General features: G+C 38.6%; 2 protein-coding genes across 2 annotated transcripts; one reads left to right on the forward strand and one right to left on the reverse strand.

Moving 5' to 3' along the window:
• Nucleotides 1-16,154, reverse strand: LOC112558079 (cyclin-T1-like). The gene is made up of 11 exons (XM_025228271.1): nucleotides 16,013-16,154; nucleotides 15,604-15,760; nucleotides 15,008-15,089; nucleotides 12,991-13,119; nucleotides 8,700-8,760; nucleotides 8,110-8,172; nucleotides 6,985-7,030; nucleotides 6,124-6,214; nucleotides 5,397-5,469; nucleotides 4,558-4,637; nucleotides 1-4,095 (listed from the first exon to the last, which is right to left on the reverse strand). The coding sequence occupies exons 2-11, from the start codon at nucleotides 15,750-15,752 to the stop codon at nucleotides 2,389-2,391; spliced, it is 2,481 nt and encodes an 826-aa protein (XP_025084056.1). The 5' UTR covers nucleotides 15,753-15,760; nucleotides 16,013-16,154; the 3' UTR covers nucleotides 1-2,388.
• A 110-nt stretch (nucleotides 16,155-16,264) lies between these two features.
• Nucleotides 16,265-23,195, forward strand: LOC112558082 (KAT8 regulatory NSL complex subunit 2-like). The gene is given in 10 exon segments (XM_025228276.1): nucleotides 16,265-16,400; nucleotides 18,275-18,535; nucleotides 19,395-19,543; nucleotides 19,546-19,584; nucleotides 19,805-19,919; nucleotides 20,189-20,352; nucleotides 21,281-21,372; nucleotides 21,575-21,728; nucleotides 22,263-22,416; nucleotides 22,789-23,195. Coding segments are annotated over 9 exon segments (1,221 nt in total). The 5' UTR covers nucleotides 16,265-16,400; nucleotides 18,275-18,293; the 3' UTR covers nucleotides 22,901-23,195.
• Nucleotides 23,196-23,807: the final 612 nt, after the last annotated feature.

The following is a 23,807-nucleotide window of genomic DNA, read 5'->3' on the forward strand; positions in this document are numbered from 1 at the left end:
TTTTTCTTTTTAAAAAATTCAATTTCTCTTTATTTTGCCATAAGGAATCATTTTAAACATTTTTCAATAGTCCACAATTAGCGTATTAGTTCACTTACCTTTCTGTCAACTTGGTTCCATGTCTGCACATATATAACATTTAACCATATGCATTCGTTAATCAGTTGTACACACAGTTAACCACAAACACTTGCTCATCAGTTGTATATACAACACTTAACCAAAAACACTTGCTCGTCAGTAGTGCACATACTGTATAACACTGTTACTGCCAACACTTCAAAAGATTTACAAGTGTGCTTAAAAATCACAGAGAAACTGAGAACACAAAGACATGGCGAGGAAAAAGTCCTTCCAATACAAAAAAAAAAAAAAACCCTCTTGCTGCATTCTGGTACTGTGCATTTTTTTCTGATAGTTATATATTTTCTTCAAATTTCGAGATACTCTGGGAATCTACATTCGTAAGCACTCACAGCATTATTAAAAACAAGGACAGCTCTCCGCCCTATTAATCCAAGTGAAAGAAATGCGTCCCATCTTGAAAGCTGTACCATATATGAGGTCAGAGTAGGCAACTTTCTTCTTGCCAAGGAAACATTATCACTCGGTGATCAACACAGTTCAAGTAACTTTTGGAATTAACCATTCCAGCATGTTTTTTTTTTTTTTTTTTTAAAAAAAGCTTAAAACTGCTGAACTAGTTTATCCCTTGTTTGTCAGCATATAGCAATGGTATGTTGCTACAAGTCAAACCAAAAGGCATCCTAAATATGAATGCAAATCCAAAATCCAAACACCATGTTAGCACCTGCAGCAGGTTACTATGCGGTGATGTTTGATTTGGTTAATGTCACTGCACTCAAATTTTTTTATCTTGCCAATATACCCAGTTCTACCCAGGTGCACACTTCAGGGATATAATGGTGCAGGTTGGCTTTTTTTAAAATAGTGTAAACTGGCCCTGTTAGTGCAATGCCTTAGTAAGCCTTTGGTGTAACACCTAGCCCACTTTGTAACTTTAAATGTAGCTTGAAAATGGAGCATTTGAGGATCATCTTGTAATGAACTCAATATTGTTTTCACATTTAAGTTTTTTTTAACCCCCTGGGTGAAGGTAGATGATCACACAGCCAAGTGCAAGAACATAAGGCAAACTGAACTTGAGCATTCTTTCTTGAAGAACGACTTAGCAAACTAGCACTGGTCAAGAACAGACTCCAACTATCTGATGGCAGAAATGCTCAAACAAAAACAAAAAAAAATGGGCATACTTTTTGTCAAGCTTTTGTGTTCAAATAGCTTTTCAAATCTGCCTTTATAAATAGTAAGCCATAGTTAAAACACCTTTTACATCCCTTATTCACAATGGCATAGGCAGTTTTACACTTGCTGGTCTGAAAAAGCTCAAGTTAACGCATACAACCACAAAGCTTTTGTACAATGCAAAGTGTGGCCAGGTGTTACCATATACGGGAACAAGCCCGACTCTCATCTTGGTAGCAAACATGCGTTAAAGAATCAGTTTGCAGTAGTCTTAGTAGGTTATTTCTATCACTGAGCTATTACTGAAATAACCTCAACAAAATCATTTTAACAATGTGATGAATGGATGGAGCTGAGTGTTCAACTAAGGAGAGAATGACCCTGTGATGTTGCCACCCAGTAGCATAACCTTTTAATAGTTATGTCATAAGGACATACATACTTCAACATCTTAAAATATTGTACCATTTCAGTCATATTCCTATTTAAAAAGTTATAATCTTAAAGTTATCCTTAGAACCCACTAAAAATCTACTCTAGATCTAGCACACCAACAACTACAAAACCTTCAAGACTGGAAATGTATTAACCTTTTTTTCACCAGCAGGTACTGTTCAATAGACAAAAATCTCCGGAGTTTTGTCATCAAAATGTGCATGAGATGAACTTTTTCTCCCCCGCAATGGAAATAGCGGGGAAAAAATGGGACACAACCTAAATTTCAAAGGGAACAATTTTATAAAAAAGCTACAAATCATACTTGAACTAAATCCAGGCACCATTGACTTGCCTGCAGTGGCAGCAAGCAATGTAAGCACCACTTCCTTAATGCACTCATCACAAGAGCACAAGTGAAGGAAAAAATAAAACTACTTAAGAAAAAAAAAAAAAGATCTGGTAATTACTCAGCAGTTGGGGAGGGAGGCGGGAAACTTGAAAAATCTCTGGTGCTCTATTTTACATATTTCCTTTTCTGATGCAATAAAGATGCATTAACATCTTTTATGATGATGGGCGAAGTCAAAGAAGACAAATGACAAGTGACACCTATTCACACAAACCAGCAAACACTGTCATTCATGTAAAACATTTCTCACACTTTCCCTTGATGACCAAAGTACTTCAGTGAGACGGTGGTGGGGGCGGAGGGGGTGGTGGGTTTGGTTCTGGGGGTAAGGGTGGAGGGAGAGGTGGGTTTTGAGGGTAACAGTTGTCTACAGGATACATGAGCGGATGAGGTGGGATGTGAAAAGAGTTATGACGGGGATGGTGTCGAGACTTGTGCTGCACCATTATCTGCTTGAAATTCTCTGCGGTTGGAGTCTGAGGAGCATCGTATGCCAAACCATTCATATCACCAACATTTGAAGGGTTATCTGTATCAAATATGTTCTCTGGCAGGTGTTCCAGAAAACTATCATTTAGTGAAAATCCACTAAACTGGGTTTGTAAGGGTGGGTGGTGGGAAACTGGATGGTAAGTGGAACTAATTGCTGATATATAGGGTAGATTCATAGAAGATGTACTAGGTGGAAGGGGTTCAGGAGGAGGTGGTGGAGGAGCAGATATGAGAGTGGAGGAAGATGATTGCCTGAGAGATGAATCCAAAGATCTGGTGGAACTGGCATGATGTAGGCTCTGATCAACTACCTGAGAATGGCTACGTGAATGTTTAGAGCGTTTACGATCACTGTGTCCATTAGAGTTCAAAGTGCTAGATACGACAACTCCACCAGAACTACTGGCATTTCCAGTGCCAGAACCCATGAGGATGGTAAGTTTCTGCGGGGTCTGTGCAGAAGACACATCGTGTCCCTTACTGCGGGAGTGTTTATCACTATCACCTCGACCAGTGGAATTTATGGGCAGACGCAGTTTTAGACTTTCCTTTTTTTCTCTGTCTCTTTCAGCCTTTCCACCATCACTAGCAGCATGCATCGTAGCTGTTTCTGGATCACGTTTTATTTTCAGCTTCAAGGGAGAAGATGAAGAATGGTGTATATGATGAGCCCCTGATGATTCACGCTTGATGTGCACCTTGAGGGATGACTTGCCCTCTAATTCCCTGCCACCCACAACTGTATTTTCTTCAACTCTGGTATGACGATGCTCTGTTTCATCCCTCTGATTGACTTCTTGACCTCCATGCAAGGGGGGGTGATGGTGGTGATAGTGGTGGTGGTGCCTGCGCTTTTCGGAGTCGCTGTGGGAACCAGAATTTTGGCGTTTGCGACTGGCATCGTAGGCGTGTTGTGCAGTGGTGAAAATCAGCTTGTCATGGCCCTGTGAGTGCTGCATGTCATGTACCAACACCTTAGCCTCCTTGAGCATGACATGCTGTGACGTCTTCGCCACATCCTGCTTATCTGTGGCATTTACTGGCAGTAATGCAAGTGGCGGGGGGCGCTGTTCATTACGCTGTCTGTAGTCACGAAGTGAAAGCTTTTCAGGGGCAGATGGCAGTGGTGCAACCTTTTCCTGCTTCACATTCTCCACTGGTAAAGGCATCATGATTGGCTCATTAACAGGACTGGGGAAGGTCACAGCCTGCATATGAGTGGGCTCCACAGTTACTGGCAGCATGTTCCCCTGTGTCATGCCAGATTGTGCCAAAGCCACTCCATGCCTGATGGGTGAAATGTCAACTCGTTGCATGTCCAGCGCTTTCATGGAAAGCAAAGAGTGCAAATCCAGTTCATCAGAAATTTTTGTAGAGTGGACTGCTTTGCCTTCGCTGGAGGTAGATGCAGAACTTGATATTGTTGCAGATGCCTCTGTACGAACACGTTTCTTGGCAGGCTGTTCTTCCTCTTTTTCTGATATGCCACGCTGTGAAACATACACTTATTTAGCTTCTTTTATGAAGATTCTATTCAATGATTAAAACAAAAATAAAAAATCCTAAGACCTGTCCATGTGAATGTAAAAAACTCTTTATAATTAACTGAAAAATAAAGGCAGCCAAATAGCTGCTCGATTTGGAAAACACCAGAAATGCAGTAGCATATTTCAAAACCAAGAAAGAGATGCATCACTGAATACTTAAGCAAACATCTAGGATCTTGGTGAGCCACAAATTAATAACAATTCTAAGTTTTCTTCTTTTTCAATGCTTCCATTGCACTTTTTAAGAATGCTGATTTCTTTCACAATGTTGATACGCTGCTTAATATGAATAACAATACATTTATCTTGTCAAAGGTTAACAAGTACAAAAGATGTAAATGAACCTTATTCTTTCCACATCCCTTCAATCCCAACACACCCATATCCTTTGGAAACTAAACTTACCTTGGTAACTTTAGCCATAATGCTCTTCTTAAGCTTCTCTGGACATTTATCCACAATTGTTAGGAAGTCATTTGCTAATTCTGGATAATCAAAAAAAACAAAAAAACAAAACAAAGGTAATAACCACTTTGAAGTGCCTGTTAAAAATATAAATAATACACATACATTTATTAATTTCCCTTTCACCTATTCCCAAAGCTGCATCTCTGAAAACCATGGACAATCTAAATGATTTTTAAAAAGTTTATAACAAAATTCTTAAAATGGAATATTAAAAGTAAAAACTGTCTTATTCAATATTCACAACTTTTTGTGAATATAAATAATAATAGCAATCAGTATATATATATCACTCCCCCCACTTTTAATGTAGACTGCATAACAAGTGACGGACTACAATTACTGTTCATTTGCAACTGCAACTTAATCTGAAGCGTGATGTTGGACCAGGCAAGTTTCTTTATTATGTAGACAGCAGTTTACTTTTTATTGATCTTATTTGAAGGACCTCTGCTCATAGATCTCTGCCACAAAGTCACATATCTGGATCATTCCATTATGGATGGGAAAAGGGGAAGTAGACAGTGATGGGAGGGAGAAAAGTGGACAGGGGAACGGGGAAAATTAAAATATACAAAATAATTCTTTATTTAAATATTATTAATATATTATTTTTTATCAATTATGCTAAAGCAGATCTGCTTCTCCAGATTTCTACCACAGGACGTGAATCATTCCCTTATGGATGGAGAGAAAGTTTGGAAGAGGGGATTAAACATCAGTGTTAGTGCTTATTTTGTCTTTAGGCTAAACTACAAAGTGCATTTTTGTGACTTCACCTTCAAGCAGTTCCATGGTGACTGTTTTGTTAATGTACCAGTACCACTCTTTTCCTTCCTTGGAAGTGTTTATCTGGAGAAGACAGAAACAGACAGCAACTTTTTAAAAAATCCTTGTAAATAAAAGTTTACTATGAACTAAAACAAGATGCTGAAAATAAAGGGTTTGTGCTAGCTGAAAGTCCAACCCTGAAAATATCTGCACTACAGGGCTTTGAGGGCAGACATGAGCAAACACAGGGCAAATGCTGAGTTTCTTCTTTATGGTGGAGGTGCACCAGGATGAGTGGTGAATTCTAGCACCTGATTTTAGGGAGTAGGGTCTCGACTGCTTAAGACCTGATAGCTAACAGAATAAACGTTTCTCCTAGTCTGAAATTTTTTTTTGCACTGAAAGCTTTATCTTTCAACACACCCAAAAGTCTTTTAAAACAATGTCTTTAAAAAAAAAACATGAAAATATTTCAGGAGAAGCAAAAATTTCCCACCGACCTGGCAGCAGCATCACAGCTGTGCTTCTTGTCTTTTACTCTGCAGTTGTCATGACTTTATAAGCTTTGAAAGCAAAACTTTTATTTGCAACCATGATGGAAATCCGTGCCTTAAAAATTTTAGCCAGGAGTAAAACCATGCACGTTCCTGGCAAATATTTCCAAGGGACAAGATTTGCTGTTCAATACACTTTCACGAACAAGTATACCTCAGCTTCCTCATGCTCAGTGATTACCTGATAGTCAGCCCATTTGGAAGCCAGGTGGATGCAAACACAAGCCACAACTGTCGGGGGGTATTGAAGGCACATTGTTGTCAAATGCAAGCTGTAATATTATAAGTAGGAACATTTAGAACTTGCTCCTTATTCATGAAAATGAGTTTGAAAGCCCTCAAGGTTCACACATCATATTCCTCACATGGGCTCAAGGTTGTTTTTTTTTTTTAAATTCAGTGTCATGGTGTACTAGGAACTCTGCTTGTGTGCTTACTTTCAGCCAGGGCCAAGTGTTCTGGTCTCAAGAAGATTCATACATATTAAGGTGTACTTTCTGAAATCTTGCCGTGCACAACTTTCAATTTAAAGGGGAAAAATCTAGTCTGCTTATTAAAGAAAGGTTACATTATACAGGAAAGGTCAAAACTGTAAAATGTCCATCGGTTGCCAAGCCAAAATTAAAAATTATAAAGTGATCACAAGCTCTATGACTTCATAATAAATAAATAATGGCTAGAAAATTACAGAATTCCCCAGCACATTATAAATACATATATTCTCAGAAGCACTGAACAGATCTGCTACATCAATAAAGGTTTTTTAATAGTTTTGAACAGGCTCATAAAAACAGCACATCTGCCGTAAGATTTCCCACGCAAAAACTCAGCCATATATAAGATGACATGATTAGCTCTCAGTGTTTCAGCAAAAAATCTACACCAGCACCTACCTAAGGTGCATTTTCAAACAGAACTTTTCAAAATAACATTAATTTTAAAAAATAACATTTAAAATCCTGGTCACTTATAACTCTTAAGCATGACAGTAACAAGATATGCTCAACAAGAAAAAAAAAGTAAATGAGGAAAACTGTCAAACCTGTTTGTTGCAAGAAAGTAGCTTGTCTGTGCAAAATCCTTGCTTGCTTTTAGATGAATAAATAGGCAGTGACGTACACCCAGAATGACACAATACCATCGGAAGACAGAGAGAAAAAGAACCCACTTAGAAAATATGTTCCAATTACCTTCAAGCATCATCCATTCATCTTTACATACTACACACTAGTCTATAACTCTAAGAACCAAGATTACAACCCCTCACTCTAACCTTCAAAAACCAGCTTTTATTTTTCACTTTTTTTTTTGAAAAAAAAAAAAGTAAAGTCAACGTTTTGCTTATTTCCACCTGTTAACATGGATTTAAAAAAAATCCTACAAAATGTTTTCTAAACTTTAACTCTTTCTTTCCGCGTTAAACACGGTTGGCTGAAGGCGCCCCACTCACTTGTTTCCGCGTATGACTAAAACGGATGAAGCATTGTTGTAATCTCTCTGTGCGTAAATGAATGAAAACATAAGGGAGGCAAGTACTGAAACCTTTAGAAGTTGTTCAACTATAGATTACTTCCCTTTAGAGGCTGAAAACGTCCACCAATCAGGTATTTTTTGTTTGAAAGATTCTATATTTAAACGCCATCTTAAACTCGTTTACCAGTTACTCAATTCAACATGGATTTGTACTAAACAACAGAAAATAAGAAGGAAACGGTAAGTAATATTTAAATTCAACTGTATATTTTAATAAAATTTGTGTTTGTTTGGTACTTTATGTTTGTTTATATCGTGTAAATAATTTTTTGGTTAATTTCTAACAGTTGACCTACTCTACTTTCTGATTTGCAAATTCTCTGTCGCATACAGTTACAATCTTTGATTTTACTACCAGTAAACAAAACCTATATTTCTTAAAATTTACACCACGTAAATGCTCTTTAAAACGGAGTATCACCGATAATTGTCAACGTTGAAGGTTAATAGATATAAATTTTTTAAAATACCCGTCGAAATTTCACTTTTTGCCTTGTCATCTGGTAGCAAAGCGCACTTTCTCCCTACGGAAAGAAAGAGTTAATAAAAAATAAATACTTAAATAAGACATAAAGCTTCCACTCAAAAAATACCAACATACAAAAATGAAAAGAATAGAAAATTGCAGACTTACCACGTACAAGCTGACATGTTTTCACAACATGTGTATGAGGATGATCGACAGTGATGTCAAATCCTGCACAGAAACCAAGCAAACTGAATGAATTAAATGTAAAAAAATGTTTCTGACTGCCTAGGAAAGTCTCTTTATTAGTTTGGAATAATTTCAGTCAAATGAATGTGCAACTTGCAATGAAGTATGTTATAAGCACAATAAAAGAAATGCTTTAAACTTCACTTGTGCACTAATGTAATACTTCTCTAGACAAGCCCTCATATTACTCATCTTCAAGTGAATCATGGAGATAAGCTCCATACATCCTCTAATGACAAACAGAATTCTGAAACCATTTATCTAATTACATCACACACTACTGCACCCTGAGTTTTTACCTCTTGCTTCATGTAACTATGTTAATGCAATGTGGTTTTCTACATATAGGCATGTTGCTGTGAAGTATTTCATACTTCATAAGCAAAACTGCAAAATAGCATCCTAAGCAGATAAAAGTGAGCAAACTTTCCGATGTCTAGTTCTATCAACATCAACTACAAAAGCCAGCCATTCAGCATGATAGCTGAAAATAATGAGACTTTGCTCACCAAGTGTTTGCAGAAGAATATTTTCACAGACAACAAGCTCTTGTGCTTGTTCCAAATATGCCTACAAATAAAACAAATTAAGCAATAAAAAATACATACCCCATTAGCTAAAAATATTAGAACAGGTCAGTCAAGATATAATGAATTACACAGTGCATAATCATGCTTACAAAGGATTATGCCCTTAGCACTTAGACATCAACAGAATACAAAGGACGGAAGGAGAAACAACTAAGCAGAAAAGTAATTAGAAGACAGAAAGAGGAATCAGGGAACAAACAATGAGGATAGAGAGTATATCACCAAAAACAAAACAAGGAAGGTTCAAGGAAATACTTAACTCGGTTAATTATCAAGGAAAGTCATTAAATAGCTTTTGTATTTGACAGTCCCCTGGCTTAGATGGTTCCAGGATGGTGATATGAGAGACCAACAATGTGACACTGTTTCACAATGCTGCCCGATACTAGATGCAGCTGGGTAATGGGTTCATTCTAATGTTTTCAGACCCGTTTTTGCACTGATTTTCCTGTTTCACAATGATCTTGGCAAAACTGTGGTGGCATTCGGCATCATTCTGTTTGTCATAAGTCCTATGCTGATTACCCAGATAATTATTTGCATCTCATTCTGCAGTCAGTACAACAGAATGCCTCAACTTTTTCCAGAAGAAACTCAAGTACCATTGGATGGACATAACTGCATTAAGTAAATGCATTTTATTAAACAGTCATGGACATGTGTGCCACAAAGTAGAAACTTAGAATGATAGTATAAATGTGAAATAACACCCTCCCAATGTAACTCTGTCTGGAAACCCTCCCTGGGTAACCTGCTGGTCACAAGCCTGAATGGAGGAAGAGTTTTGGGCATGGGGCTAGCAACCCCACCCTGTAAAACAACCCCTACTATAGAAACCGCAAATGCAACACAAGCACAATGAGAGGATACACAGACAAAGGATATATAAAATGGGAAAGCATGGTGTGGGAAATTGCAATGCAAATGGTGAGCTGCTCCCTGCTTGTTTAATGACCGTGTAGTCGGAGGCACAGTCTTTCCTCACAAGACCATCTGGACTTCACCAGGTGGACATACTGAAAACCAGATCGACCAAATCACCACTAATCGCCTGTTTAGGAGCCTGCTGGATGTCAGGGTAAGGCGTGGCGCAGATGCAGACACAGACCACCACCTGCTTGTGGTAACCATGAAGATAAAGCTGAGGTCCTTCCCTGACTCATCATACAGACCACACCATTAACGCAATGTGCAGTTTTTTTAGAGATCCCAGAAAGCAAGAAGAGATCAAAAACAGGTTTGTGGTGCTGAAGGACTCCTGGAAGAAACAGTGGCCAACCACTGGACAGGATTACAGGAGACGTGGAAGACTGCATGTAAACGAGTTCTCAGAAAGAAAGAAAAACAGCACAAGGAATGGCTGACAGAGGAAAGGAAAGAGCTGAAGCAGAAGATTAACCAATGTCAAGACCAGCAGGAAAAAGAAGAGCTCAGAGCAAAGTACTGGGAGATAAATCAAGATGTGAAGAAAAGTGCAAGAGGCAACAAGAGACAGTTTGCACACAGAATTGAAGAGGCAGAACAAGCAGCTGGGCAAAATAACACAAAGAGACTATACAAAATTACAAGAATTCTGTCAGGAAAAAAAAAAAAAAAAAAAACACCAATGCATGCAGGCCAGTAAAGAATAAGAATGGCAGTGTCATTACTGGGGATGCAGAACAAAGATCTTGCTGGGCAGAACATTTTAATGAAATACTTAACCGACCACCACCAACAATCTTTCTGGACGTTACCCCAGGCGCTGACCAGCTCCAAGTGAACATCAATCCACCCACCAAGGCAGAAATCACCAAGGCCATCAAGTCTTTGAAGAATGGCAAGGCGGCAGGCCCATATTGCATTCCTGCAGAAGTACTCAAGGCAGACCCAACAGCTGCAGCGGAGAGGCTACACCCCCTGCTGCAAAAAATTTAAGCGCAGGAGCAAGTTCCTGCAGACTGAAAGATTAGCTATCTTGTAAAGCTACCCAAGAAAGGCAACCTGACCCAGTGCAGCAATTGGCATGGGATTACGCTATTGTCCATTCCCAGCAGGGTGATGACCTATGTCATCCTGGAGAGGCTGAAAAATGCTCTAGCCAAGAGACTGAGGCAAGAACAGGCAGGCTTCCAGCAGGGTAAATCGCGTACAGACCACATCACTACACTACGAATTATTATTGAACGGTCCATCGAATGGCAGTCGCCACTCTACGCATCATTTGTGGATTCTAAGAAGGCTTTTGAATCCCAAGACAGGAAAACCATCTGGAAGTTGATGCAGCACAACGAATTTCCACCAAACTTCATTGCCATCATCTATCAACAGTATGAGAACTCAACATGTCAGGTGATCCACAACAGGAAGCTGAAACCCCTTCGCAGTGAGCTGGAGTGATGCAAGGTTGTACATAGGCAAGGTTGCCAATAACTTTTCTGATCACCATAGACTGGATAATGAGAAGAAAAACCTCAAAACGCAACGGGCATCCAGTGGACCTTCGCAATGCAACTTGAGGATCTCGACTTTGCAGATGACATCAGCATATTGTCCCACAAGCAGCAACAGCCATGGAAAAAGCTCCTTTGGCTCTCAAAAGAAGCAGAAATGACTGGCCTGACCATTAACATAAAGAAGATGGAGGTAATGCGGGTCAACAACAAGCAAGAAGCCCCACTCCAACGACATGGGAATGTATTACAGAGTCTGAGCATTTTACCTACCTTGGCAGCATAGTCAGCAAAGATGAAGGTGCAGATGAAGATGTAAGAAGCCGAATAAATAAAGTCAGGCTTGCATTCCACATCCAGCGACCTATCTGGAACTTCAAGGCTTTATCTCTACACACCAAGATCTGCATCTTCAACACAAATGTGAAGTCAGTCCTTTTATATGGATCTGATACCTGGCGTATGACAAACACCATCACCAACAAGATTCAGACATTTGTCAACAGATGTCTGCGCCACACTGGCAACATCAGATGGCCTGAGGAAATCTTCAATACAGACATGTGGGAGAGAACCAACCAAAAACCTGCCAGCCAAATATCAAGAAGCAAGTGGGGCTGGATCGGTTACACCCCGTGAAAGCCAGCTGAAAATTCAACAAGACAAGCTCTAGACTAGAATCCAAAGGGGAGGCGCAGGGTTGGAAGATCCAGACAGACATGGAGATCAGTCCACAGCGAGGCAGAGGCAGCTGGCATACAATGGACCCAACTGAAAAGGGATGCCCAGAACCGAATCCGATGGCATGGTGTATGCATGGTGTAGCCCTATGCTCCACTGGAGGTGAAAAGGAATAAGAAAAACCCTCTCAATGTAAATTACCATGCTAAATGACCTTAAAGGATGTAAATGAAAAAAGGTATTTAAAAAACGGATGAACAGGGTTAACAAAATAATCAGAGAAAAGAGAAAGTAAAAAAAATGTTGAGGTGCCTGTGTGGTTCTTGCCTTCAACCAAGTTGCTGTGGGCTGCTTCACTCTCTTCCCATCATCATAGCTGAGGCTACTGTATTAGTGTATGATTTCCACCTTTGGTGAAGCCATTAAGTAGAATTCTCAAAAGTACAACAGTTAAGGCGACTGTCATTCCAACTGCCCGAGCGTCTGTGTGCTGCTCTCATTCTATCCTCATTGCAGCTGAGGCAAATGTGTGGTTTCCACCTTCAGCCAAGCTCCTCCATGTGAGTACAGCAGGGTTCCCAGGGATCAGGGATGGTGCCAAGTAAGGACATTATAAGGACCTTTCATGCATTTGTAAGGACCTAAGTGACAGTCATCAATGCTTAAGTTTTTCTCATGTACGGTCGGAAAGAGGATTATTTACCTTGGTACAGTAGTTTTTTGGTTAAACTGAAGGATGCTGAGATTCAATTCTGACTTCCATTAGAAACATCAACTGACAAAAAAACAATCAGGTCTAGCCCGGACCAAATGAATTCTTTTGCAAGAACTTGGTGTGATTCAGACAGAATTCCTGTTTCAAGTCTATTGCAGGAAGCTCTGCACAAGTTTGGCATTCTGTGTGTGCATTTTCATGAGTTATGTACTCTCTGTACACATCAAAGCGGAGGTGTTCACTTGCATAAAACCTTTTTATAAAAAATCGAAATACATGGCTGCAAAAATAAAACATACAATTTTCCAAATAATTATAGAAACACAATAACACTACAAGTCTTTTTTAGAAAGCACCTTGATAGCATATAAATCTTACTCACGTCAGATTTATTATCAAAGATAGGGCCATCTCTACATAAGCAGCGATGACGCTCTTTAAGAACATGTTCAAGCTTGCGAGGCTGTTCCTCTACTTTTGCAGCAAGAAAGATGCAGGCTGGTCCCATCATCTTAAAAAACAAAAAAAGAGCAGAAAATCCAAGCATTCTAAAAAGAAGTGCAGTCTTATCACAATATTTATATTTTTCCAAATACCTTTAGTTTCATTGGTGTGGAAGCCCTAAAGAAACAGCTCCAGTTACTGGTGATGATGAATAAAATTTCTGCTAATTACTTATATGATATCTATGACATCCGGTTCCAGATATTCAGATCCTAACTAAATTTAACCATTTCCTTATGTCAATAAATATACTACAGTCAAATCTCGCTACTATGCCCTCTCGGTATTATACCACTTTTGCTCGGTCCCGACAAAATTCAATACAAAATAAATTTACTATGCCACCACCTACTTTCGCTACTATGCCACCTGCCGAGGAAAAGATGCACGAGAACGAGGGATCAAGCTCTCCGACTTTCTCAAAGCCGACGAGCGCCTCGCAACTGGCGGGTCTTTCACGATGGATGAGATTGCGGAGGAGATGCTGAGAGTAGAACTGACTTAGCATGTGGCACATGGAATGAATGAATTGAGGAAACGATTTGTTCTGCACACAGGCATTGAATATCTATGGCCAGACTGCAAGAAAGCAAATTCACATCCCAACACATGATTAGGGAAAGAATTAGTTTAGTTTATTCTTTGTTGTTCCCTTGAGCAGCATAGGGCTGCAACAACACCTTGCCAGCGGACCCGGTTTTGGGCAGCCCTCTTCAGTTGGGCCCATGTGGTTCCAATGTCCTTTGCCTCGCTTTCTACTGCTCTTTTCCAAGTCTGCTTTGGTCTCCCAACTCTCCTCTTCTCCTGAGGGTTCTGATGTCTTTCTGTGTCATTCTGGTTGGTTCTTTTCCACAGACTGCTGTTGGAGATCTTTTCAGGCCATCTTATTCCCAGAATATGGCATAGGCATCAATTGGTAAAGGTCTGGAGCTTGTTGATGGCATTTGTCACTCTTCAGGCTTCAGGACCATACAGTAGGACTGCCTTCAAATTAGTGTTAAAGATGCGGGTCTTACTGTTGAAGCATAATGCTTGGGAGTTCTAGATGGGGAATAGGCTGTTGAAAGTATGCCTGGCCTTCTTGATGTGGATTTTGATGTCATCGTCCACTTTATCGTTCTTGTTGACAATGCTCCCCAGATACGTCAAGCAGTCTGCTTCCAGGATGTTCTCTCCTTGAAGTTGGATTAAGAGTTCCTGCTTGTTGATGATTCTCATCACTTTGGTCTTCTTTCTGTTGACCTTTAAGCCAGTCTTCTCTGCTAGCTTACTCAGTTTGGTTTAAGAAGGATTTGTATTATTGGACTGCCTGCAGACGATTTTTTTTGTTAAAGAACGAGGCTAGCCAGCACAAAGCTCCTGGTTTTGGGAATGACTATGCCAGCAGAGTTGACTAGATAACAACCAAGAGTTGGTTTATACCTGCTAAAAAGTAGGATGCCATCCTGCAAAAGATCTTTTGGTTAAGAGTCAATAACATCTATACCTCCTATGGAAACTTATATCTTTCTGTCCGCTCTGTCATCCTTGCTTGGTTCTACCAGTCCTTCAATGAAAGTCCATCACTTTTTCCTTCATATCTTGGTTCCACAGACACTCCCTAGGGTACAGGAACAGTCTCATCTCCCTTGTTAATATCAGTTCCAAATTCACCAAAATCAGGCAGAGGGATTTGGCAGTCTTTTATCATCAGCAAATCCACAGGAAGGCATCCCGCATCCCAATTTTTACCACGTGAGTTCTCACTCTTGTGGTATGGCTGTAGGTATGCGATGTCTGCGTGCAGTACCCATCGTCACCGCAACTCATTTATTCCACGTGTCATTCACTCATATTAATGCATGGCTCTACAAACCTCATTTTTGAATAGCTTTCAAAATAATAAAAATACTTACATTTCTGTGAAACTTGGTAAAACTGTGAAACATGTAGAATCGATGCATGTACACCAACGCGGTATTTATGCACAGCTGATTTCTAGTTGCATGTTAAGAACTCTCATTTTAAAAAAAATTCATAAAAGGCTTACAAATTTATTTGCTCCTGACAACTACAAAACTTATTCGAATGAAGTCTGCAATTCTTATGCTTTATACTTGCGCCAGACACAGTTCATAACTTTTGATTATTACTTCGAATCTCTTCATACCCGTAATAAGTTATTACTAAGTGTGAGATGAGTAGATTTTTGGTAATACATCATTTCAAATTACGTAACAAACTTGGTGCAAGGTTCCAAAGAACCAGAGAGAATTGAATTACGTAAAACAAGGGAGAAAAAATGTTTTCCACTACACAAATTACAATCCTATATCATTATTGTGTTCGTACAGGGAACCACCTGCTATAGATCATAAACGAGACTTCAAATAACTTTAACTTACACAGAGTAAGGAATAGTTTGAAAATTTGATAGAAAACTCCACTGAAAATGGTAAATGAAAATGCAAATATGGCGGGCGAGCACGCCTTCATTATTAACCAAGGATACACTTGCAGTCTTTGCCCCATATCCTGAATCATTGAAGCTGCTTGTTGACGATACGCTAGCTCCTTCTCTGCATCAATTCCACATTTTCGGCTAGGAGTGTTCTGTAATTCTTCTTTAGAAAATATCCAGTTAAACCTCTTATTCTCCATTTCTCGATCTTCACATGGAAAATAGAACACATCGGGCTAGCACATGCGCAATAAATAGCAGGACCGCACAAAAAAATCATCGCAACTGTTATTAGAATTTTTTTTCGTTTTTGCTTACATCAACACAAGGTTATTAAAAAATAAATAATCTAATAATATCTTACTTTTAGCTATTAAAAACTTATTTTTGATTCATTTTTTTAAATATAAAAAATAAACGATCATTTCTTTTTATAGATATATGCAAACAGTTTCCTCACCTTGTGAATAGACCTATACATATTTTGATGCCAGAATTATGTGATCCTTTGGAAAAGCAACGTTTTGATTAAATGATCAAAACATTTTGTAGTACATGAGAGGTAGAAAAGTAAAGTTATAATTGTAGTAATATTCCTTAAAAACGCATACACTTTGGAAGGTCCAGGTTCGCACATGATTGCCGCGGCAGCCATTTTGAATTAAGCTCTGGCCAGATGACGTAAACTTTAGCTGAGCGAGAACATTGCTATAAATTTGTTCAGTGACTCTAGCACAAAGGACAAGCGGATCATTCTGAGTTTTCAAGGCACATCGCAAAACCACTGATGTGAGATTATAGATACTCTTGTTACATTTTACATCTGAACTAATTTTACAGGCAACTGGGTAAGTTCATGTTGCAAATGAAGCTTGCTGGCGTAGAGTATCTTTAATAGTGAATACACTTATTACAGTCTTGAACGCATAATTTTGTACCTTATACCTTCATACACTTACAACATTAATAAACTTTAATTATAACGGTTATTTTGACGCTCCCATGTGGCGTTGTCGAAACCGCCCCACGTGACCTGGTGACTGCTCATTGTCAGGGGCAAAAGACACGCAACTCATTAAACCATGTCCTGCACAAACTTAAATCCAATGTGACAGTTAACTGACAAAAGACAGCAAAGAAAACGTTATTCTCATGTGTTTGATGGGAAGGTCATAGTCTGAATATTAAAAACAGCACTCTGGGCCAGTAAGGGTACCAGTCTTGTAATTCTGATCTACTGTAGTGTTGTACAATCTAATCTTTGTGTAACATTACCCCCTCCTTTAATTTCTGCTTGTCAGACACGACACTTTTACTTATTTTTAGTTTATAAAATTTGAACATATGCTTTTTTGAGGTTGGAGGGAAAAGCAAGTTAATCAGATAACAGACATCACCACAGGGGAAATGTTTTAGGTGAAGTATTTAACCCACTAAGAACAAAATGTAACATTACAATGACTGGCTTATAATTCAAGACTGCGAAGACGACAGTGGGTAAGGTGACCAGATGTCCCGCTTTTGACCTCGTGTCCCTCCTGCTCATCGGGCGGGACGCCCAATGTCCCGCTTTCTGGCTTTCTGGCAAGTCCATCAAATGTCCCGGTTGTCTTTAAAAATCGGAATACCGTACGCTGATTCGGCGTTCTTTGACAGTGACGACACCATCATCGGCACGTGTCCCGCTTTCGCCCCCGAAACGTCTGCTCACCTTAACAATGGATGAAGTTTTTTTTTATTATTATTGCTTCTCTGAGTAAAAAACTTAATGGACAGCAAAAAACCAAGAAAATTGGCAGTTTACCATTGAGTCATTTGAGCAGAGCCACTTCGGTGGTCCATGGCACTCCACCGGGAAAGCCACGATCATGGCCCATTGCACCAAGAGGGCTAACCATCAAGCACAAAAGTTGACAAGTGTATTCTCCAAATTTGGGGGGGGGAACAGACTTGTTGAAATACTGGCATCCTGAGTTTGGAGATCATGCAGTGATGAAAAAAGCACAATAATGAAAATTGAGCCACCAGAGAATATATGGGCATGACAGAGTATGTTGTTGCAAATAATATAGTTTCATTGTAGCTACCGTGCGCTTTGATATGGCAATCATTATGAAAAAAGTTGTCAGGCCAATCTGTCATTCATGTACAATATTTAATTTGCTTTTCCCTTTAACCCTCTTAGCACGGTAGGCCATAAGCGTGGTTTTGTCAGGAAGCATGAGGAAGGCAATTTTCATTACTTTTGTTGCAAAGTTTTAGTTTTCTCCTTTCCAAAAATATGTAACTTTCGCGGTCTAATGTTTACCTGGGAGCAGCAAAGTATGAAAACCACTGATGTCTTCAAAGAAATATGCCAATGTTTTATTTTTTATTTTTATGCAGTTCTAAAAGGGTTAAGATGAAATCTCTTTACAATGATGATATTTTAAGTAAACAATAGTTTTGCTACCCACCATAATTCAGAATGTCAGCATCTATCATGCCCAACTTACCATTTGACTTGCTTTTCCTATTAAGCATGGACTAGGAAGCACCATCTGGTTACTAGAAAAAGAATATATGTTCATAATTTATATAGATCTGAAACCATTTAATAGACAGCAATGAAAAATATTAAAAGAAAAATCATTATTGTGATGCATTTTATGCAGGTCGCATATTGTTTCATATTGCATTCATGTAAAAAATTCAGAGCATGCCTAAATCTTATATTTTTCAGTAATAAGTAACTGTTGACTATGGTCATGTTGCGAGGAAAAGCTGCCCTCATACGCAACATGAAAGTTCGAACAGTTGCAGAAGGTCAGCAGTGTGGTTACAGTCATCGAACATGCACTCAGAACCGAATTGATGGCTATGAATACTGCATCAAGCATATTCTAGAAGACAAGTCTAGTCCTTTCAAGCAATGTAGTTATGTTGCACCAAAGACCAGTCGTCGGTGCGCAAATGCTGCTCCAAAGTCAGATAGAAAAGATGGGTATGTACATCAATTATAGAGGTAAACTGAGATTGGGGAATGCATACCTTGAAAATTGATAATAATAAAGTCGATGTATATAGCTTTTTACCCCACCGCCCCAGACTGGATCAAAGCACTTTTTGTAAAATGAACATAGTAATACAGATATAGTAATAGAAACTGGTCTCAAAAGCAGTTTATTCCATGCCCTGGTAGTGTAGCTATTCATGTTGAACAGAAGGCGAATGACATTTTGAATAGATGTGAATAGATGCAGTCTTGCCAGTTGCACATTGCATGGAATCTTTAAATCAGTATGGTTTTTGTATAGGAGCTCACCTTACTATCTTTGATGAAGGGGCCTAACATTCGCAGACCAAAATATCATTCCATCCACACAACTCTTAGCTTAGCTTTCTGGACCTCCCTACACATGAAGCTTGTTGTGAAAGCTGAACATCAAAACTTTCTGGAGCAATTGCAGAAAGAGGAACCAGAAATCAACACTGCTGATGCACAGATCCAAAATCAAAATAATAGCAAGAGGGCACAGATGTGACAGTAGAAATAAAATGGTCCTAAAAAAGAGAAGATAAGTGGCACAGACCCAGAAATTAGTCCAGGAACATAAAAAATGGCATAACAGATTCACAATTTGGGATCAGACTCTAACTTGCATCAAGATCAATAGGCAAAGACGAAAAGTAATGAGAGCAGTCTAGCCAGTTAGGGACATTACTGTGATAAATAATAAGGAAGTAGACCTCATTGCTTTTTAAAACATTGCCAACAAAGTAAAAAATTATTATTAGATATATTAAGAAATTGACAATAGTGTTTAATATAAATGAATCCATATTCTTTTGTTCATTCATAGCAGATACTGCATGGAGCATGCCAAGAAAACAGCATTAGCAAGACAGCGTGCAAGTCGTAAACAACGTCCACCTGAGACAGCAGAAACACTTTTAGAAGAGTTAGGCTCTTCAAATACCATTGGCCCTGATGCTACTACAGATGGCAAGCGTTGCGCCTGCCATATGACAGTATGGCCAGCAGAGCTCTTGGTAAGATTAAATGATATGTACATAAATTTACCAATAAAATTGATGGATGTTTTAATAACATATAACTAAAAATAGACATTTTTTAGAATTGTTTATTGCACTTTTTTGTAGCTGTATAATATGATCACCATGGTGATCATCTGTAGCAATATCTTGGAATTTTCTGTGTAAAAAAAACTTGGAAAATAGAATCTGAGTTCTGGCCTTTTTCTTAAAACAGAATATGCAAGCTCCTCGGACTCTGATGCTGAGGCTCCCTTGGTAGACCAGGCATGGCGGCATGACAACGACAGTGATGCGGAGAGCATTGACAGTGACCAGGAAGATCCTCTGAAGTAGGTCAAGTGGTCTATTTTCTTCTTTTTTTTTTAAAGGTGTGAGATGAAAGAAAACTAGATCAGAATACCCAACATCACCTAGATCAGTTTCTGTCGCAAGTTCTTCTGACTGTAATTTTATTTATCACCTTTAATCTACCACTTCATTTAAGTCCATTTTCAGCAAGGGACTTTTCTGAAGGCATGAACAATATTGGGTCTGGCTATGATTTTTTTTTTCCTTTTTATTTATTTATTTATTTGTTGTAAATTAACTTTGTGAGCAGGCATGCAGGTGTTTACAGTCAAGAAGAGGTTGCACTGCTGTTGCGGGACAAACTGATTCGTCTTCAGTCCCTATACATTGAACAGTTTAAGCGTTTACAACATGTGCTGAAGGAGAAACGTCGCAAGTTTTTGCAAGCATACAAACAAGAACATGAAATATTAGGTGAGGTAATTTAGCAAAAGTACTTTGATATGATGCTTTTTCATCTTTACATCTCTTGAAAGGGCTTGGAATTATAATACTATTGCCTAACTAACTAATGCTACAGTCATTCTCATGTGATCAAAGTGTTCATTTATTTTGAATCAGAAAATAGAAGCAAGAGAAGAAAGGACAGCTAATCTTCATTCTCTGAGTACAAGCTCATAATAAATCACTTGGCACTAGTTGCAATGCCTCTTCCATCTAGCAATGTGCAGCACACCAATCCCATGGAAGGGGTTGCTCAAGCATTTTTCTTTTTGATCAAAACAGATCACACAAAGTTACAGGCTAATTTAAAACCTTAACCATGAGTGATCTGTACACTTATGTACTGGAACTTACTAGAGAAGAAAACTCTAAGAAATTCTCTCACCTGGGATGGGTTATGTAAGTTTTTGAGACCCAATCATGTTATGCTATTTGGGTTTGTATGATAGCTGGCTGTAGCATGAAAAACAATGAGGAAAGAGCATGCATCTCTAGACTCCCATTTAACACATTACATAGTAAATGAGTTGTGCATAAAAATACATGTTCATGGTCAAAGTAGTAATGACATTAAGAGGGGAAGATCATAGTGTAGTGGTAGTTCCTTTTTCATTACTCAGTGGGGTTAAGACATTTGTGAAACTGTTATTATCTGTATGAGAAATGAATTTGATAGTGCCTTGATATGGAAGAATACTCAAGCCGGCATATGCTTGCGATTGATGAGGAATCTAAACACCAATCATATTCATGGTTCCTCATGTACAGTCTTCCACTATGAGGTGCTGAGCAGGGAGTCACATTTTCAGTGAAAGGGCTCTGATGGGATAGAAATTTATACAACTTAAAGTCAGCAACGTGGAGCAAATAAAGCAAGAATTATGTTTTCTTTTCTTAGGGAGCATTCGTGCTTACAAGAATGATAGCAGTCAGCATAAAAAATATTCAAGACTGAGAGCCATGCAGCGATATCACAGATTTTATGGGAAGGTATGTTAAACAATGAAAAGGTGCAGCAATTTTACCTGGTGTGGACGAGTATAGTTTTGCTTTATGTCAAAGTGTTATGTAAAAGGCTTTTTAATTTTTTTTTTTGGTTCTAATATCTGCTTTGCTGCTGAATAAAAAGTTCCATGGTAACATTTGTTTCACTGGTGAGTAGAGTACTACCTCATCACAACTGTGTGTGCAGGAGGCCCTTTTACACCAGAAATGCAATTTGCGTCGCATAGCTGTAGCAGAAGGCATCAATTATCGTCCTCCAACATTTACACGTTGCATAGCTGCAACCAGTGATGGTCGGTGTAACAGAAGGGTAGTACCATTGTCAAAATATTGTTCAAAGCGTATCCTTTGGCTTATTTTTTTTCTCCTTCTCTTAATGTTATTTTGTAGGTGAACACAAGTGCTCTCAGGAAACTGAGTGTCCTTGTACAGATAAAAATGTAAACAGAATTTTAATAAAATACCATTTGACAATAGCGTTTCATCATTATAATACTTATCAGGGTAAATGACATATAATCCAGATAAAATGGTTTTTTTTACATCGTGACCAAATCTTATTTTTGCTCTCCACTTATTTTTTTGAAGAGTTAGTGTTGGATCTTAAGATTATAAACTGATTTGTATCTAAACAAGTTCATCAGATCTTTGGTTTTCTGCTCCTTTAAATCAATGAGAATATTTTATTCAGTTTAGTTCAAATTGCAGAAGAAAGCTTTAGTAGCATTACTTTTGCATGCAGAGCGATGGCACTATTTTGTAATATACTCGTTCATATTTTTGTGTAGTCATGTTATATAAAAAAAGATTAATCAAGATAAATTCTGGAAAAGTTTCTTTTGTATTTTCATGGTTGTACCTTAATCAAAAAGTAGATATCCTAAATGATGTGCATCAGGTGCTTTTTAGGCCTTGCAGTTTCCGTGGAAATGCATGCTCTGAACCTGTGTTTAGTCTGGATGAATTCCATTTTGTCCACGCCATGCAGCATTTACAAATGATCAAGCCAGCAGTGCCAGGGCTACTCAGGTCAATATGTTTATTTTTTAGTATTCGTCTTCAATAAGTATTTCCTTCTCAAAACTACCACTGATTTCAATTGTTGCTAATGTAAACGAAGTGGTCAGGGACATTTATATAGTAACCAGTTTCTAGAATGGTTTGATTTACTGAGAAAGATGTTGCAATTCTCATTGTGTGCCTTTCATAGGCTCAGCACGACAGTGTGGCTGGTGTAGCCTAGCTATAGCTGGAAAGTGAGCAACGCTGCAGCTATATAGTAGAACACCGCTGTTTATCAAATGCATATTGTCCAGCTGAAAGGGAAATTTCATGTAGCAAGGTTGACTGTGCATAATCTTGCATTATACCTTCATTTGTGCAGTGTTTCTACTTTTGCAGACAGAGTCAGAAACTAGCAGAAAAATGTCAAGGAGAGATGCTGCTGTTTCCTGGACACGATGCGACGATCAAGGAGGTGAAGCCAAGTCAGATAATCCCAATGACAGTGTAGATTGTGCAGCCTATGCCAGCAATCTTGAAGTCTTGTCTGCCTCAGCAGACTTTGGAAATAATGGAACAAGTCTGTTGTCTTCCGAATATAATCTGGACACCAACATGGACACAGAAGATCTTTTAAACATGTTAGATGGTGGATTTTTAGGGACAGACATGACTGAAACAGATGATTTGTGAGTTTTCTGGAAAGCAGAATGAATAGCACTGTTGGTGATCAAGATTTTAACACCTTGAAATGATGTACTATTGTGTTGCTTATGTTTTAACAAATAAATTTAAAGGCAAATTTTTTTCTGTGCATTTTTAATTATTACTTAAATGTCAGTGGTTTGAAGATTCCTCAGAAGAATTTGTCCTACCATATTGAGGTTCAACTATTTCTGTTAATGTGGTTTGTCTGTTGTTATGTGATTACTCATGTTGTGAAGCCAATGGTATTTTGTGAAGAAAGGGTCCACAAAATGTGATCTAGCCTTTTATTTCTTTCAAATGCTTGCAACTCCAGCATGTACTATAAAAGTGGAAAACATAACAACTAATTTTTGTTCACATAATACTGGTGAACAGAGGTGCAGGTTGAGGTGGGAGAAGGAAAACTAAAATTCTGGACTGAAAATAAACCCTCTTTCCAGAAACCACAAAAAAAGCCAAAAATACATGCCTTGAGATTCCTTAGACAAATCAGCATGAAAAATAGTGACATAAATGGAACATCAAACCATCAAAACCAAACATCTGCAACAAATATGGCCAACCTATGCACCCTAAAGATACCAATCTAAGAAATCCTAGCTGCAACAGGCTATAAGCAGACTGGCAGATATGTCCATGCTTTTCTGTGGAATGAGTTAGAAGGTGGAGGGGAAGGACAATGCAAAGAAAGCAGACCTACAGATACCACA

Source organism: Pomacea canaliculata, linkage group LG2 (genome assembly GCF_003073045.1).
Source record: "Pomacea canaliculata isolate SZHN2017 linkage group LG2, ASM307304v1, whole genome shotgun sequence".
NCBI classification, from domain to species: domain Eukaryota; kingdom Metazoa; phylum Mollusca; class Gastropoda; order Architaenioglossa; family Ampullariidae; genus Pomacea; species Pomacea canaliculata.